Raw genomic sequence first — 20,088 nt, 5'->3', positions numbered from 1 at the left:
AAAAAAAAAAACACAACAAAACTTCACAACTATATTGGTGGAAAGTAGTAACAACTACCAAAGTTCCTATGTAAACTAAGTCAGAGGTCCTGTTCCCAACTTGGTTTTCATGCTGTCCTTCCCTCTTCTTAGAATTTGGAATACTGAACTATGTCAGACTATAAAAGAAAAATAAATGCCCAGGATTTGCATTTTGTTGTCGTTTGTTTGGGGCTTAGTTCTAGGGTGAGGCTTTTTGGTGGGGGTTTTTGGTTTTGGTTTGTTTTTGGTTGTTTGTCCTTGTTTTTTCACAATCAAGATACCCTACAAAAAAGATTATCTCAAAATGATCTTTTAAAAGGAAATGAGATTCTGATGGATGCTGTGACAGCATCCTGTATTTGAGAGAGCAGTTAATCCCTTGGAAAAGAACAGGAGCATTAAAATAATTCGGAAGTAGCAGGCTCTCTAATTAATATCAGCCAACATGAAATCCTGGAAGAGACATACAGAAAATTCTTTCTTGTCTGAAGCTGAAAAGGCTATCCTCTGCCCAGACTTGAGCAGACACAGAAAAACACAGGAGCATGCAGTACAAACCAGCCAGATTAATATCAGCAGTTCAAATTAAAAAAAAAAAAGCACACCCTTCAAACTGAAAAGCACAGAAAGGTATGGCAATTCACACACAAAAGGTCATGGCACCACACAGTTTCTCCATAGAGGCAAGAGAGGCAGGCAGAAGGAAAACAGCAGTTCACAAGAATGCAAGCATTACTCAGAATGGAAATGCAAGGTCCAGCTACCAAAAGGGAATCCTGAGTGTATAAAATAATGGCAAATTTTGTCTGCAGGATACATCAAGTCCACAAGAGATGGGCAAAGGCTTGGAAAACATTACAGATTTAGAATGCTTTCTCTTCACTCAGCTTACAATTTTCATGACATGCAAAGAAAATTAACTTTAAAAAAGTCAAATTTATGCCCATGCTGATTGAACCAGTCAGTCATTTTCAAATGCACAGGCACAGCATTAGCTTCTATTCATTAAGGGATGGAAAAAAATAAGATTAAACCAATCACATACAGCCCATCATGTTCTTCCATTTTTAGGAATCAAAAGGAACCAAAAAGGGAAGAACTGTGGAAGAACAATTCATAGAAGCACAGAATGCCTTGGATTATCTAGTTCCTACCCCTCTGCCCATGGGCACCTCACTAGACCAGGCTGCTCAGGGCTCCACCCAGCCTGGGCTTGAACACTTTTGGGGATGAAGCATCGACAACTTCTCTAAGCAACTGCTCTGGTTCCAGCACCTCATCACCCTTACAGGGAAGTATTTCTTATATCTAATCTAAACTTCTTTTTCAGTTTAAAGCCATTCATTCTTGCCCTGTCATTATATGCCCTTCTAAACAGTTCCTATCCTGGCCACCTTTAGGGACTGGAAGGTGCCCTGACGTCTTTCTGAAGCCTTCCCTTCTCCAGGCTGAAGAACTTCATCTCTCCCAGCCTGTCTTCACAGGAGATGTCCTCCAGCCTTATGATCATTTTCATGGACTAGCTCCAACAGTCTGATGTCCTTGTGTTGGAGACCCCAGATCTGAACACAGCCCTCTAGGTAGGGTCCCACAGGAGCAGAACTGGCTCCTTGACCTGTTGGCCACACTTCTTGCGATGCAGCCCAGGGTACAATTGGCTTTTTGAGCTGAAAGTGCACATTGCCAGCCCATGCTGAGCATTTCATCACACTACACCTGAGTCCACTTCAAGGCTACTCTTGATTCGCTCTCTACCCAGCCTGTACTTGCTTGGGATTGCTCTAACCCAGCTGCATTGTCCCCTTGTATTTGTCCTTGTTGAATCTCATGAAGTCTGCACAGGCCCACATCTTAAGCTTGTTCAGGTCCCTCTGGATGGCACCCCTTCCCTGCAGTGGTTTGGCTACACCACAGTTTGATGTCATTGGAAAACTTGCTGAGTCCACTCAATCCTTTAGTACTGATCCCAGTACAGATCTTTGAGGGACACCACCCATCACAGATCTCCACTAGGACATGGAACCACTAACCACAACTCATTAACCTCATTAATACTAAAACAGAGACCTGATCTTTGGAAATCTGCCAATGTATTCAGGTATTGATTTAAAATTAAAAAGATAAAAGCAAAATCAAACAAACTAGATTAAGCTATTATAGCTTCAGATAAAGAAATCAGGCAAATAAATAACATGGCTAGAAACACTTTTGCAAAAGCAAATTCAGATTTTTTTGAAGCTAGTAGACTTTAGTTAAATAGCTTTTCTTAAAGAAAAAAAGCCCTCAGAACAGAAGAAATGTTCCTTGTACTTAGAAAACAGCCTATTTCATACAGCAGCCAGCTGCATGCTCTTACCACAAGGACTAATGGCATTCCAGGCTGCATTAGGCAAAGCATTGCCAGCAGGTCAAGGGTGGCAACCCATCTTCTCTATTGGGCACTGGGTGAGGCCACAAGGAATGCTGAGTCCAGTGCTGTGTTTTCCAATACAAGGGAGGGATGGACATACCAGAGAGAATCAAATAAAGGGCCTCTAACACAAGGGACTGGAGCATTCTTCTTATATGGAACGGCTGAGAGAGCTGGGAGTGTTTAGCCTGGAGAAGGCTCAGGAAGAATTCACCTATTTGTGTAAATACCTGAAGGGAGGCTACATAGACGATGAAGCCAGGCTCTTTTCCATGGTGCCCAGTGACAGGAGTGTGCCCAGAAGCAATATGCACAAACTCAAACACAGAGGGTGCTCTCAGAACAGTGGGAAACACTGGCAGAAGTTCCCCAGGGCATTGAGAATTCTCCCTCCTTAGAGATACTCAAAAGCCATCTGGATGTAGTTTTGGACAACTGGGTCTAGGTTGCCCTGCTTGAATAGGAGGGTGACCTCTTGGAGGTTCCTTCCAACTTCAACTGATCTCAAATTCTGTAGACTTTTTAGGCTGTTACAATTAATATAAGAGATTATCTCAGAAAATGCACATCAGAAAACCAGGACTTGCTCCCATAGGAGTCAATCTCAGAACCCCAAGCTCAGAATTTTGCCATTAGAAAATAAGATGCTGACAGAGCAGACTAAGCAACCAGCTGCTGCAGAGGAAGGCTCACTGCTGAGCCTTTAACAAGAACTGTCTGGCTGAACTGAGGCTAACATCCATTTTCTCCCTCTGCCTCCTGAGGGCTCGTGGTATCTAAAGCATCCACCAACCAGCATCCATCTGGCAGGAGTCCTATTCTGGAATCCCTCAGGCTCTCAGAGATAGGGTATTCTAACTTCTCTGAAAAAATAAATCAATATTTCCATTTGCAGAAGACTCCCTTTAACAGAGAATTAACTGAGCACACTGATAGTTCAAGGACTGTCTGCTGAAGTTACCCAACAACAATGTCTGATTACTCAAATAAAAGAGGTCAGGACAACCATAAATACACAAAGTGTGTAATTAAAGCACCTGGTATGCTGTTTGGGTTGTTTGGTCTCCTCTTTCCCACTTCATCTTCTCTCAACTGCATCATGATCCACAGTTTAAAAGACCTGTTAATCACTACCTACTACAGTTCTTAAGACACAGAGGTAGACAAGAACAGAGCAAGAATTTTCACAGCCAAGGAGAAGAAAGGAAAGTAACCTAAAACAGGTTGCTCAGACATCTGCTCAGTAACTTGACCAAATGCCATTTTAAACATATGTCATCACTGTTCATGCCCTGTGGCATGAAAACCAAGGCAGTGTATCCACAACAAACTGGACAGTGTCACAGTGCCCCTGTGTTTTTGCAGAAGATGGAGAGAAACCACAACTAAGAAACAGAAATTATTTTCTGACTGATCATATATTTTCACTCCAAGCGTGAGAGACTAAGGAAAGAGAATCCAATATGTGATTATGAAACACTGGCGAATACACTATGGACAAATAATGGCTTCATTTCACAATGAAAACAAGCACACAGCAGGTCATTACCATCCTGATAATATACTTTAAACAAATGCCTCTCAGTGCTGACCTGAAGAATAAGTTTACAAGAATTATATTGAATAATGGATGTTCTTACATCAGTTGACATCTACAGCAGAAGATTTAAAAGATTAAGATTTTATTTCTTCATTGATTCTGCTCATAAACACAAAGTAGTAATGCTTTTAAGGAACTGATGTGTTAGCAAACACTGGCATGGCTTCTACCATTGCCCATAGTACTAATTTCAGAAAGCATCACTTACCTAATTTCATTATTATTAATTGATAAAATATATGGGATTTATTACTTCCAGCAAAAGGATTTCCTCTATCATAAGAACTGAAGAGGGACTGCATCTGATCCTTGTGTGCTTGAGTTTATGTTGTACCTTGTATTTTAATTCTCATATATAAGAGGATTATGTTTAAGAGCAGAAATCATTTAATATTCCTGAGGTAACTGCACTTCTGCACTGCAATGGGAATACTTCTTCAGGATCTTTTAAAAATGAACTGAGTAGTTACATGAGTAGCAAAACATAGCTGGCACAACAAACCAAACATTCTGCTTCTATATGTCTTAGGCTCCTTTATTTAGGCCCATCTTCTATTCATACAGGTTGTGTCACATATACTAATTGCTCAAACAGAAGTATGGAAAAAACATCAGAGAAACTAACTAGCCCCTAAAGCCACATACTTAAAATAAAGCTTTATTCTGATGTTGGTTTGATGTAAACACTTTTCAGAAGCTACCCATGAACCAATTTTTGTTCTCACATCCAAAAGCCTCAGCTATTTCAGTGTAAAGATATCCTATCTGGACACAGATACTGACACTTCAGACATTTATCTAAAACACAGCAAAAGCTGTTATTCTGCTCTCCAGCAGCTAGGATTGATGAAGCCATTGGCTTCTGACTGCAGCTCTGATAGAAGCTTGGTAGTAAGGCTCTCACTCCATTCTGGAAAGATACCTAAGGTACAGTAATAGAATATATCTCATCACAGTCACATAGACCAAATTTTAATGTTATCATATGAAATGCTAAGAACTTACTATGGGGACAACTCTTAAGTAATCACAATCACACTGTTTATGTAGATTTCTGAAGCAAACCTTTAGCAGACCCACTGCAGTCAGGACAACTAAAAACGAACACCATACCAGGACAATAAGTTTATACGAATGTCCTCTTTCTGCAGAAGAATGTACCTACAGCATGTACCAGTCAGCTTTTCAGAACACCATGGTCATGCAGAGAAAGAGATCCAGGGGAGCCTGGACTCTTGTTTCATTACAACTGGAAAGAAGTGGATACTGCTGATCAATGAGACCTCCTGCCATCTTGTAGAAAAAGAAAAAAAAAGAAAGATAGTTCTATAAGTTTTTCTTTTGTTATAAAACATTTACCAAGTTTTAGCTGACATCTGTACACCTTATGTAGGGAAATGGTAAAATCTTACTATTTAATTTTACTGTATGCATACTATCTCATTTACATCTCACAAGATATCCTTAAAGCACTCAAGAGATTAATATTATTTGAAGACAAAAAGCTTTTTACAGAAATAATAACACCTACCACTAAAAAGAAGCACTCAATATCAAAGCCAGAAGACAGTGATTAGGCACACAGATTATGACATAGCATATATGAAATATGATATTACAAGTGGACATGATGGTGGAGGGAAGCAAGAGAGGAAACCTCAATGAGCTGGAAAGTCTGACACTTATTAAAGAGCTTCCAGGATACAGGATTAAAAGCATACACTCCAAGAAAGAGCAGGATACCAAGAAAAAGAAAGCTACCCAGATGACTCTTGTTTAAAATGGTGCATTACTTGTATGCATTGTGCATTTCCATGTGGTATGATCTATTAATAAAACAGATTATTCACTCTAAGTAATCATACACCAAATCACCCAGAGCTTACTTTTGCAAGCCTACTGACTTCACAGTTGCTGTTGTGCCTGTGATGAGTAATGACTGCAAGAACTTCTTAGCACTTGGCTATACTAAGTATTTTTTATTTCAGTATTATCGAGTTTTGAAGATTAACTCCATGCTACATTGTCTAAGGTACTTGCATCTTCTTACCAGATGTAAACACACAACAAATCTGTTAAACACACAACAAACTTGTTAAAGTATCATATACCTAAAATTTCCCAGAAAATAAAACACTGAAAGTTCAAATTTAGGATAGGTAGTGTAAATTGTACAATAAATTTGAACTGTACTGTGATTTCTATCTTTTATTTATCCATTTCTCTTCCAAAATAATTCAGTGCAACTTCTAAATAGAAAGCTTGAAATTTACTGTTCTAAAGCACTAAGCTTCTCAATTAAAAATTATGCCAACCAATACATAAGGAAATTGCTTTCAGGAGGACTATGTGCAAGAAATCCAATTTGTCCATAATGATGGAAGTACAAGTGAATCAACTTCTCATAGCATCACAGAATACGGTGAGTTGAAAGGGACCCACAAGGATCACAGTCTCACTCCTGGCCCTGCACAGCACCATCCCCACAAGTCACTCCATGTGCCTGAGAGCACTGTCCAAATGCTTCTTGAGCTCTGTCAGGCTGGTGCTGTGACCACTTCCCTGGGGAGCCTGTTCCAGTGCCCAACCACCCTCGAGTGAAGAACCTTTTCCTAATATCCAACCTAAACCTCCCTGACAACTTCAGGCCATTCTCTCGGCTCCTGTCACTGGTCACCACAGAGAAGAGATCGGTGTCTCCTTCCTCTCACGAGGAATTGTAACTGCAGTGAGGTTCAACCTCAGTCTCCTCTTCTCGAGGCTGAACAGACCAAGCAACCTCAGCCACTCCTCATACAGCTTCTCCTCAAGATCCTTCATCATCTTTGTCAAGAAGAAGAGGGAATTTCTTGGCTGAAAACTGGAAGAATATTTGTCTTCAAACATAACTTCACAGTTAATTTAAAGTAAAACCAACTTACAGTGTCAAATACTCCTAGGACATGTCTTTGTTACTCAGCCTGGCTTCCACCTGCTCCTACTGACTTAAAGACACAAGACTTCTGTGGCAGGCACATTCTTCTCTCTTTCAGGATTTTTCATAGAGGAGCACAGAGGAAAGAAAGAGAAAACAATTTCTATTTCTGCTCCTTGTTTTTCCCATGTGGAATGTGTTTAGAGAATTGTTTACTTGGGGCAACTGCTTGATTAGATTCTGGTGAGGATTGTTTGAGCCTGATGGCCAATCCAATCCACCTGTGTCTGGACTCTGGTGAGAGGGTCACAAGTTGTGAGGGAGTTAGATATGGTAGAAAAAGTAGGTATGTAGTTTTGGTATCTCCTTTAAATAGCATATTAATGTATTATAGTATAGTTATAATAAAGAAATCATTCAGCCTTCTGAACTGGAGTCAGACATCATCGTTTCTTCCCACCAAGTTCACCTGCATTTACAATAGACTTCTGTACTTTTTCTTGGCATAGTCTTTATTTCATGTGTTTTGCCCTCACCCCTCTTTTTATTATTGATATCTTACAGAAAAAGGAAAGACAGACATACTACTACTTGTTGCCTAACATGGTCTCCTCCTATTGAATTAACTGTCTCAAGTACAGCTGGTTTATTTCACTTCAAGTTGAAATGAGCCTGATCAATATAAGTTAATAGTATCTGGACAATTATTGGGTGAAGGAAAATTAAAGCATAAAAAGCTTTTGTGCAAGTTCAGACCAGATAGGAAAACTAAGCTGCATGAAGTCACCTCAAATAAATTTTAAGTTAAAATGATCATTGAAGCAATACACCAAAAGGAAATGACTAGCATACTTATGACAACTGGAACAATTCAGGATCATGACAGTACTAAGAAAGACTTGGGTTTCACAGAGCAACCTGCTCTAGCTGATCCTGCTTTGAGCAGACAGGGTGGGAGTCAGTAACACTTCCCTCCACAACTATTCTATGATCCTTTGATCTTATCTTTAACTTCCAGTAAAGACCTTTGATCTGCAAAACTGATCAGCTTTAAAAGCTATATGAAACTTAACATCTTTAATTGAGACACTGGATTTTAAAATTAAGATGTTTGTATTTCTTAAATACCAATGCTTTTTATTTACATCTACCCTCCCTTTTTTTTTTTTTTTTTAAAAAAAAAACCCCACAAACAGAATTTTTACGGTTTGGAGTACATTGATATCAAGGGTCATCATCTTTTAGCTCCAGTTCAGACACTTCATACACCATCACCTGCAGTTCTGCAGGCAAAACTGACTTGCCTAACTTACAGCAAACAGTTTAATTAAGAACAATGAAATTATTGTTTGCTGAGCTTGTTGTAATTAATCAAATGAAATTTGTCTCAAATGCAAGAAATTTCACCAAAGAATAAAAAAGCATGGATATTTATGCTCTTAGAAAAGAAAATTTACTGTAATACATGGTACTCTTGCACATAATCTCTTTATCCCAAACACCACGGTCTCAATTCAGTGAATGCCATGCAACCAGAATTTTTAATCAACTCTTATTAGTGGCTGTCTTTGCCAGGAGCTGAAGAAGAACACAGCTTTCACTGAACTCTTCTAGGTACAATTTATTCTGCCACTTCATTTTGCAGGGAGCCTGATTTATTTGACATCAATAGTTTGTTGAGGTAATAAACCATGCAGCAATGATACCATGACTCAGAGCTCATTTGCTAACAGTCAACTTGCTTGGCAGCATGACAGGCAGAGTAATGTGCCTTGAAGAAGTGTCTGTATAGATGCCACAGAGATTACCAAATACAGAGCCCCAAAACACAACTTTATCAACTTGTTTTGATTGACTGATTGTGCTCAGCTTCACTTTGAGCACAAAGATTTAAAAAAAAAAAATCTATATGCAAGCCAAAAAGCTACTCCATCCCAATAGATTTCTAACACACCCAGGCAATTTTACACTACTGCTTCCTTCTAAGACAGGGTTGTCCTCCACATGCTTACAGAAACCACACAGTGTAGGAAGTAAGGGAACCCTCTCCTTCAGGTAAACATCAATACTCAATGAAGTATAGCTACTTCCCGTAACAGAAGTCCAAATTTTTTTTCTTACCTGAGTTTGCAAGAATGATGAAAGAGGTTTTATATGTCAATGGCACTATTTAAAAACCCTGCTCTTCTGAGAACTCTGTTCTTTTGAGTAACATCAGCAATCAAGCATAAAATGAAATAAAACTTTTAAAAGGCAGTGGGGATTTAAGAAAAAGATTAATTTAGACTTTTCTCTCTGGAAATATAGGCATATAGTCACATTTTTTCCTAGTTGCATTAAGGCAGCATATGTCTTTTTTTGTACCAAACCAACTGATAAGGCTACAACAGTTTAAAAATGCCCATGAATTATCTTCTTCAGCCTCTCTACTGAAGTACCAACCTTTACAAATTGGCAAATACTAGATGATTCCTATCCTTCTTTCTCCCTATACCTCCGCAGGGGCACACACACCGCACCCCATCCCCCAAGATTAAGTGTATTCAATATTTATTTACAAGTACAGCAAAAAAGTGATAGGCACTACAGGTAAGGAAGTTGCAGTTCTCTTTTCACTCCATTCCTGTCATTACAAAATGCATGCTCATTAAAGGCCTTTACATTTAAACATTCATATTTTAGGAAAGATAATATATCAAGTTATTTTTCAACTTATACATCCATTGTTTGAAGTCATGCATTGAGTTATACTCAGGCTCAGTCTGGAGTGTTACAGGGAGTTATCAAAGTGGATGAACTTGTAAAAGCTACTTAGAGCAAATACTTTTAGAAGAAATTCACAAGGATTACTAGGAAATTCCTTCACAGCAGTTAACTTCAACAAGTGCTTATTTTTCAAGCAATTGAAGATAGATAATTTACAATCCATTTACATGGTGATTTTTGTAATCACCAAATCTCCAGCACACAGAAAATCACTGCCTGGTACTAGTCAGTGTTTCCATTCACAGTCTTTAGAATACAAGTTTGATTTCTAGGTAAGCACCAGAAAAATCATGACATTCAGAATTATTAAACACCTGACTGACAAATTATGTGCCACAATATTCATGCCAATGGCATTAGTTTACTCAGATGATCAATACTGATTTGGCTCAAATCTGAGATTTTTTAGATAAAACAATCAAATCTCCTCCACACCTCCTTTGCTACGTCTCCCATTGTTTGCCAACCCCACAGTAAGGAGTGAAGGCAAAGGGGAGCCTTCCCCTCAGTCCTGGCTCTAGCTTGGAGCATAAGGGAACTTATTGAAGCCTAACATTCCAAAATTCCAAGAAAGGTATGACCAGGAAGCCTCTTCACAGATACCAGACAGTTAAAACCAAAGTTTGTTTACTCAAGTTCAAATATCTCTTTCCATTAGCATGTTCAAACAGCTCACATACATGGGCATAGGAACAGTACAAAGAACTCTACATCCATGAAAACAAACAGAACCACAGAATAGCAGACATGAAAGGTAAAGTGCTTTGGAGAAGGCAAAAATTTATCTAAAACCTCTCCTTGCAGTAAGGAAGCTTGTACAACCAGTGCACAACAACTGAACTGATAGCATTTAAAATTTTAGTTGTCTCTTACTTGTTTAAGCAATTTTTTAGAGAGAATGGAGACCCTGAGGAGCTATGTTAGCAGGTAGAGAAAACAGCAAGGAGAGCAGTAATGTTTTTCCTATCTATACACTCAAGAAATCTGCAGGAGAGCCAGCAGGGCAGGGAAAAGAAACTTAGGTCAGTGAATAAATTTAGATAATAGATTAATATGCTTTCTACAAAACATAAGTGCTTTTCTCCAATACAAAATCCACTTGAATCCTTATTTACATCATATATAGGTATTTGAAGTTTGACTCCAAGGTTAAGATACTCATTGAACAATGCAGAAAACCTCTAAATAGGACTGCCAGCCAATGAGTCCCTCTACAGTACAAGAAGTAAATCCCAAACCTGGGGCTATGCAGGTATACACAAGTACTATGATTAGTTGTACACACACCCCCCACTAAAACATTGACATTCTCCAGTCCTGAGGCCAGCTGGTACCAGCTGCACTCTGCTGTACAGTACTTAACCTTCTATCTCCCCTGGGCTCCATGAGACACATCCATAGCCTAAAGACAAACACTTAGGTGGGGAGAGGAGTAATTCACATTATTTTCTATTCAGAGTGCCAAACAGAAAGCTCTAAGTGGTATTTTACTGGCAGAAAATTAGGTGTACCTGGTGCATTATTTAGGTACAGACATAACCACTTCTGGGATACTCCAGCAGTGGAGGGAACAACCTTTTGTAATCTTGCCTGTATCACCTACTAGAGGTGACTCCTGGAGCTTCCTACACAGCATCCACACATTGTCCACAATTTAAAGTAACAAATGACTCCTACATTTTCTTCCTCTTCCACTGAAAGAAGAGTTTTTTAGCTTTATCCAATGTCAGACTAATTCATATGGTGACAAAGCGATATAAGCTCTGTAATCAAATCTCAGTTTCCCCTCCCAGCTGTGCAGTAACAGCTGTGCATAACACAGCCAACATCTCAGCAGATCAGGCCATACAGTTAAACCAGCTGGTATGAATTAGGAGGATCAGGAATTAGTGATCCCTTGCCACAGTGCAGGAAATCAGCCTACCTGTCTCACGCTATTAGGAATGTAAACCACTGCTGGATTTCCATTTTTGAGAAGCCTGTGTACCTTGTTATGGTAAAGACCAAAGTGCTCCTGACTGGCACCTCCCTTTGCTGCATTTAACCACATTAACAATTTCTTTTAGAATATTAAGTAACATAAGTTCTAGCTTATACTGTTGAATGTCTAAAGAGAAATTTACATGAACAAGTTGCTTTACAACAACCAGTAATCATGAAGCTGTTTGTTTATAAACCAGCTATCCAACCAATGAAGTTCTTTCACATCCATAATAGTTTGAATACATAAGGCTTTGAAGAAAATCTTGAACATAAGAGCTTAATACGGGATATTTTAAAAGACAATAAAATTAAATTCACTATCACAGGACAATTCAGCAGAGTATTCTAATAGTTAAGATCATGAACTAAGGCTGCCCTGGCTTTGTGTTTTCTGTGTAAAGCAATTTTCCTCTTTGATTTTTCTACCAGCATTTTTCTCACAGGCTCACATACTTCAGAAACCTATTCAAGCAAGGATTTTCAATTTTACTAAACATTTATGCAGGAATTAACACAGTGGGAATCTAATTTGTTTCTGATCTCTAGGCTACTGGAATAGAAAAACTTATGCATACAGTAATAAATGTCTTCCCTGCTTTTAAGAAGGACTGAAAAAGAGAAACAAGTGTTTTTCTATATGGATTCAGACACTGATAATATAATCAAGCATTCAAACTTAAAATAATGCCATATTTGTTTCATAAACCTAAGACAGCATTCATATTGATATAAAAAAATAAAGGAATTATAAGGACTTAGTTCCTTGAGAAATTTCTCACACAAATTGTCTTCTGCTCAGACATCTTCCATCTACTAGCGTTGGCTGTTTTCAAAGTACATTTGTCATTTGTCAACACGCAGAAATACATAAGATTAAGCAATGATAAAAAAAAAATGTAAACACAAAACATGAATCAGTGGGGTATTATTTTAATGAGCTTTAAATATTTCAAAAAGCTGGCAAAAATTCCCAAATAAGCCATCTTCTTACCTGAAAATAAAACCATGGTTAGAGAATTCAAATACTGAAATGTTATGATACAATTAGAATTATGGCATATATGCACAATTACAAAAAAAATTCTCAACAGCAGCATTCTTGTAAAGGCAAAATGAAATAAATTTTAGAATAGAAACTTACTTGTGCATATTTTCCACTCCTATTATGATCATGATATAATAGGAAATTCCACTTTGTATAACAAAATGTAAGGCATACCTAGGGGGGAAAAAGAAAGTAAACCTTCATAGCATTTTCTTTAATGACAATCAACTGCATGCATTCATTGTGAAATTAAAGAGGTTCAAAGTTTAAAGCCATCACAACTCCCAAAGAAAAACACCCTTTTTATTCTAATTAGGTTTCCTGCTACCCTTCCTTCTGCTGAGAACTTCTCCCTTTAGCATGGCACAGAGAGCAGTAATGAACAAAAACTAGACACCTAGCTAGAATGCTCCAGCTCGGTAGAGAATACTGCAAATGTTTCTTTTCCAATTCTTAAAATACAAAGAATATGTCTTCTAATACTCCCATCTGGCATTATTTCCTGAGTAAATAACTGTAAATAACATGAAAGTTTTGTGGTTTAATTTCCATATTCATCATTCTACCTATTTACAGCAATAGATATTTTAGATAGGGCTAACAATTTCTTAGTACCCACAATATTGTAAGATTTCCCACTCAATAGAAACAGTGACTGTGTCCAACCAGTCTCTTTGTCCCAGGTTGTCAGGAACTTTTAAATGGAAGGTGGTGTTGGTCACAAAAAACACACACACCAAAAACAAAAAAAAAGCCCTACACATCAACAAGCCACAGATTTACTTCACAAAGGTACTCTAAACTCCTCATTTGTTTTCCACAGTTTACCACCACAGCTATTCCAACACCTTTGCTTTGGGGGTTTGCTTTGTTCTTTGAAGGAATTATACTTCAGTAAGCTGTGCCAGTGAATGGAGAAAAGAGCTGATCTTCAGTAACTTGATTTTTCTTTCATTCTGGTACCTTAAGTGCCTCAGTACCACATGTACATATGCTCAAGTGACACAACTCATCTAATTTGGGAATTTTTTTCCCATTAAAAAAAATATCCTAAAAAGCAGCTATTATTTTGCTACAGTGATGCTGTTTTCTTTCAATTTATCACCAACAATTTCCTATTTCCCCATCTCCTCTACTCACAAGGAAATTACTTCAAAGATTTTCAACAAGAAAACCAGTTCTATCCAACTAAAATTCTTCATCACACACATGAGAAACTGAGGCAAAACAAGTCACTTGGACATGAAGTAACCTTGAAAAATCTTGACCTTTTACAGAAGAGCCAATCTCATGCTCCTATGCTTTGCTCCTAATTAAGTCTCATTTAGGATAGGACTACCTAAAATTCAAGTGTGCATTTTAATGCAGTAATTGTCAATTTAAAAAGTATTTACTTGCTTTTCTTATCTGCCAAGTATTAGCAATATTGTATAGCAAAGACAGGCATTAGTAAAATGACAAAAACTTAAGAGGTTTGTTCTTATACAGAGAAAGGAGACTAAGGTATAAAAGCCTAAGAGAGTGTGGACTGACAAGGAGTACCATACCAGGATTACAGTCACTGAAAAAATTTATTTCAGAGCTGTTAACAATAGCAATATGTTCCTTGATTCAAACATTCAAAGGTATATATTGAGATACTACAGAGAATAGTGATTTTTAACTAAATACAAAGGGTACATATTCTGGGCCTTTTATGCTATTAGTGCTTCTCTTCCTTTCCTCTATCACCATCACAAGTATTACAAAAGTGACTGAAAACTAACACACTTGAAGATGACAACATAACTACTTCAAAATGCCCTTAAAAGGGTGCAGATTACAAACTACTTCCCACATTTAAATTGGCATGATTTTATCTACAAGTTACTACATTTACTAGTAACACTGTATAATAGTAACAGTTTCTCTCGTTACGTATGTGTCATGGATTGTGCTATGTCATTTCTTTATAAGAAAAGTAATAGCACAATCCACGAGTCACTGAAGATATACCAGGGGCTTGTAACCTGCATGCATACTTGATTTCTTGAAAAGGAGTAACAAAAAAAAAACCAAACAAAACCATCAAAATCCTGCTTGTATAACATGTGCTTAACAAAAAGAAAGAAGCATTGGCAGAAGTACCAATTTTTAAAGAATGTGTACTTTCAAGGTCTCAAATTATGTTTTCATCATTTTTAAGTAGTTTTTAGCTCTATAACTGCAAAATAGAAATTAATTGCTAATATAACAGATTCAAGTATGATCCAAAGCAAACTAGAATAATGTGGATTTCTACTACATCTTATTTTTTTTTTCCAGGGCATATTGCCAGTGAGAAGTTTCTCACAAAATTTTATTTATGTCTGTTGGGAGTAGAGGTTGTTTCTTTCCAAAATCTCCCATACCCAAAATTCATATGTGAATATATTACTAGCCCTTTCTAATTACAAGTTACAATTAATGATTTCTGCTTCTCTAAAGCAATGGAATCAGAATGTGCTTCTAAGCTTACACAGCTCTCAAAAAAATCTTCACATAGTACCTGCTATTTCCCAAATCCTCCTCTTTGTCTGTGGTGCTATGACTGGAAGTCTTTGAGATCAGATTGTTCTCTCAAAGCAGAATACCATGGCCACATGTTTAAGATATGGACTGGCATACTAGAGTTTTATAGAAAATTAAATCATGCATGTAAATCTAAAGAATAAAGGCTACTGATTTCCTTTCCTAAAATTTAAAAACAATATATATCAATTAATGCTGGGAGATCTCCGCAACATGCCAACGTAGAGGCCAACACACTCTGCATGGGCACACACATGTGGAGCTTCCCACCTGCACAACAGCTTGATGACTTCCCCCTAGTTCAGTAATACTCTGTAACAGTCAGCATAAATAAGTCTTATACACTTGAAGCTAAGTAAGCACCTTGTTTACAATCCAATTAAATGAAACTGGCATTCACACCATCTTGGGAAGATGAGAGACATTTAGTAAGCTATTTTTTTGAAGAAAAAAATTCACCAAACTAAATGCATACCCTTTTCTAAGTTTACTAACATTCTCTCTTGCTACATTATGAAAAGATCAAGATATGAAAACAGCAGTCACACAAAATATGTTTGAAAAGCAATCACATCTTCCCTCCAAATCATTAAGAAGAAAAAAAAAAAAGCCATTAAACAGTCTGAAGTCAAAGCCAGCTCTTTTCCAGGTGTTTTACACTACTAGGAGTGTCACTAGATATACTTCACAGTTCCAGCAATTCTTCCTAAAAAAAAAAGTCATATTATATTCAATATTCAGAAAAAGAGACCGAGTTATCTCATGCCATGAGTATTTACGGGGAATTATCTTAGTCACTGCATCTGTGCTGTGCCTCAAGAGAATGCTTCTCCAGCAAGTTTACAGGAAAAAAAAGTTGTAGAAGTTAAACAAACTGCACCTGCTTCATCATCCCAAAACCACAGGCAGCCAATTCGCAAACCAGTTCGCAAACAGATGATCTTTCAAAATTTATGCACCTCATCAGAATATTTAAGCTGAATTCTGTACATTTGCAGCAGCTAAGAACCCCAACAGAATTAGGCAATAATGTTTTTCATAACACAAAAATAAAAATTTACAAGTTCCTGAAAAATGAATTTAAGTGCAACTTACCATCCAAAACAAAAAAGTGCAAGATAAAGGCCCAAGAGTGTTGCAACAACATGTCTTATAAATGGGCTAGTTTTGCTTGAATGAAGGTATGTTCGAAACCAAATAGCTGCAAGCAAGGCAAACAGTTGGCACACTACAAAGTTGACCTGCATAAAAAAAAGAAAAGACAGAAGAACTCACACAAGTGTGCATTAAAAATTAACAGAAATATCTACACATTTTTAGCAATTTGCAGAAGCTGTAGCTTTGCAATGGTTTTCACCACAGCATGTCTAAGAACTTCTCCCATGAGAACCTCCCTGGCCAAAGCACAAACCAGCGCTCCCCTGAGCAGCTCAGAGGAAAAGATGCATCAAACACAAGGCACTATGTGCATAAAACAAGAAAAGAAAATTATGTCTTTTGCTGTAGATTTTCTGAATACCAAACCACTATCAACCATTAAATCACCTCTACTCTCCCAGTAATGTGAATTTCTGAGCTGTAGTTTTATTTGTTTTTTTAAGTGAGCAGGACTTGAAGTAATAGATCAGCTCCAAAAGTCACTGACAGATCACTTCAGTAGCCTGTGCAGAAGCAGGGCTCAATGAAGTGCATTTCAGTGCTATGTAATCAGATAAACAGCTTGGTTGCACACTGCATTTTCTTCTTGTACATTCAAGTAGGATACTTTCAGAAATTCTTCCTCCCTCCAGGCCATTTATTCTAGAAGATAGAAAATTTCTTGTATATTAAATATTTAAAGACATTAGGACACTGAAAGCAAAAGCAGAATTTAATAAAACTAAATCAGTGAGTAGAAAGAATTGTTCTGATTATGGCCTGAAAAAAACCATAACAGTAAGGGCAAAATAAAGAAAGAAATTCCTCAAATACAGCAACCACTACCAAAAGTAGTAGTTAAGCTACAAAAAAGCTGGATGAATTAGTTTATTTAGAAAGTAACATTTCTCAGCTCATAGATTTTATTTTTTACTCACATAGAAAACTGCCTAACAATTTTCCATGTCTAATAGTGGTATCCCAAGTCATCACAAGCAACAGCTTAGGAACCAGTGCTTCAGGTCCTAAGCACTTCAATAAAAGAAACTTGTACATCCTGCATGCTTCACTGGTCCTCTGCACAATGTGTTTTAGACTTTGATGGCACTTAGCTGAAATACATACTTAAATCTTAATACCACAGAGTAAAATGACAAGAATATTTTTATGTTCATGACAGCAAGCCTAATATTGATGTTTGCAGCAACACAGTGCACAATTGCAGTACCATAATTCAGCTTGTCCATTCCTTTATCACTTCTCAACCAAGTTTCAGGCCATAACAGGTAAAGGTCAGAGTACGCAAACATGGCCATTTTTAAAGTAGTAATTAAAACAACAACTACAGAACACTCATTCTTGTAACAACTGAACCACTCCAAAACCTGTAACACCAAGTTAAAACATTAAGTGCTAGCAGGGAAAGAGACTCGAAAGGCAGGGCTGTCCTTTTTATAATAGGCACAGTTTCCTAAATTTAATTGTCCCTTAAACTGTCACATACACTTTTCCATCCGTTCTCTTACTACCACATTTCTATTATGCTTTTAACAGTATTTGAAAAATCCTAAATAAATGAGGAGATATTCTTTCAGGGCATAACTTGACCTGTTTTCTTTATAAGCAATGATGCGAAAGAAATAAAGCAAAGTTTATTACTCAAGATGATTCTATGGATTTAGTGGAAAAGTTTCATACAAAACAGTCAAGTGAACCATTGAAAGGGAAACAAACTGATAATGTTTTAGAAAAAAGAGTAAGGAAAAAATTAAAACAAAAAATTATTATTAATTCAGTATCAACATTTGTATGAATACTTGTTACAGAAATTATACTATATAACCCACAAAGCATATTTCTGCCCAAAGAACTCACATGCTCAACGCCTAGAAGGGGAAGGAGACAGATAAGGTTGCACATTTAGATACCTAGTAAAGTTGAGTTAAAGAGACAGAGGGAAGAAATGAGCATGAATACCTGTCTTGAAATGGACACACAAGCTAGTTTTAACGTCTGAATTCCCAGACATTAGTGCTTTGACTGCAATATAGATAATTTACCAACTGGTATCACATGGTGTCCTTCTTTTTCAGATTAGCACTAAAAGCAAGCTAGCAAGACCCAGGGAAAAAGAAAAGTCATCATCTGGCTCCTACTACTACCAAAAGGGTTGAAGTGCTTGACATTTCTGGCCTGTATCATCGACTCTATAGGAGGAGACACTTAACAAAACAAACCTCGAATCTCACAATTCAGGATGAGCATTCAAGTTTAGGAATGTGCAAAATCCTCACACAACACACAAAAAGCAAACCTGAGAAAGGATTCAGCAGTAGAGAGTGAAAAAGGGGTACCTTTCTTGGGCACTTGCTCTTTGTTTAGCTACTTACTCTAATGATCAAATCTGTATCTGAAAAACAGTATTCCATTAATTAAAAAAAAAAAACAAACAAAACCCCATAAAAAAAAACCAAACCAGAACACCTTCCCCAAGAAGAATATTTTGAGAACACCAATAAAATGCAGGACAACATACCTTAAGATCAACCCCAAAAGCCAACTTCCACAGATGCGAATATATTATGTCACTTTTTCAAACACAAAACTAAGTGACCCAAGCAGCACAAATCTTTTCCAAAAGCCTTCCTCACAAATGAATCCAAAACTGCCAGTGGGTATTTTTCAAGTGCTCTTCCCAAAAAGGGCACAAACATATACAATACTTGGAAATCTAAGGCATCACCACAATAGTTACACACCACCACGCATGCCTACTCTATGCTTACCAATCGTATTCTTATCCTTGTCTCAGTGCACCAAAGTGCAGATTACAAAGCATCAAGAGTTCTGCAGAGCTTGTAAAGCCCCAAAGCTTTAAATACATATTTGTAAAACCAAGCTATGAAGCAGTTAAGGTTTGAAAGCCATGCAACCTGAGTTTAACCTTTATGCATACCTACTTCTGACTGTATTCTTTCTGCTGCTTTATTCTGTTTTCTTCAGTAGTATTTCTGATTCATTCAGCAAATGGACAATTGCCCAGTTTTTGCCCTCATCCTGTGACCCATTAAATGCTTACCATCTGCATTCTACACTGAATATAAAAACTTTACATTTTATGCAGCTCTGCCCATAACATGGTAAGACTATATACAACAAATGCAAACTTTGCAATAATTTCATAAGATCAGTATTCCTGTTCTAAAGGTAAATGAGGAAACATTACGAAAAAACATTATGAAAGCCCCAAGGGTAAAATAAATGCCCACTAACCTCGGTTGTTCTATTTCAGATTCTCAGTGCCTAGTTTTTCAGTCCATATTTTTAACAGAACTTTAACTGCAACTGTGCTTTGAAAATATAAATTCAGCTGTTATTCTGATTATCCAGAATGCCTATAAATCAGGCCCAAAGTATCTCAAAATGCAAGCAAAATTTAAAGTCATCACTACAATCTATTTTTTTCCCTATTTTTCTCCAGTTCACAAAAACCCTCTGGTTTACTAGTGATTTGCCTTCCAAATAAAGGAGCCCATATGGAAGAGTTCGTGAGCACTGCTGGGCAGTGTTAGAGTCACAGAGGTAATCATCATCTGACAGTGATTCTGACTTTCGAGCATCTGCTATCACCGGTTATATATTCACTTGGTAAATATCTTGAA

General features: G+C 37.3%; 1 protein-coding gene across 10 annotated transcripts in view; it reads right to left on the bottom strand.

Moving 5' to 3' along the window:
* Nucleotides 1-20,088, bottom strand: part of MBOAT2 (membrane bound glycerophospholipid O-acyltransferase 2) — an 86,589-nt gene that overhangs the window by 52,369 nt on the left and 14,132 nt on the right. For 4 of the 10 annotated variants that reach the window (XM_021525441.3, XM_085574543.1, XM_085574541.1 and 1 more), the window contains 2 exons: nt 16,385-16,530; nt 12,836-12,913 (listed from right to left, as the gene is read on the bottom strand). The exons of 2 other annotated variants lie outside the window; for them this stretch is intronic. In XM_021525441.3, coding sequence (XP_021381116.2) covers nt 12,836-12,913; nt 16,385-16,530 — 224 coding nt within the window. Of the gene's footprint in view, nt 1-12,835; nt 12,914-13,358; nt 13,473-16,384; nt 16,531-20,088 lie in introns of those variants that run through there. 4 more of the 10 variants (XM_085574538.1, XM_085574539.1, XM_085574545.1 and 1 more) reach the window with 3 other exon arrangements.

Source organism: Lonchura striata, chromosome 3 (genome assembly GCF_050655825.1).
Source record: "Lonchura striata isolate lonStrDom1 chromosome 3, ASM5065582v1, whole genome shotgun sequence".
Lineage (NCBI taxonomy): Eukaryota > Metazoa > Chordata > Aves > Passeriformes > Estrildidae > Lonchura > Lonchura striata.
Note: the sequence above shows the minus strand (reverse complement) of the source record. Positions and strands in the feature narration are given on the sequence as shown.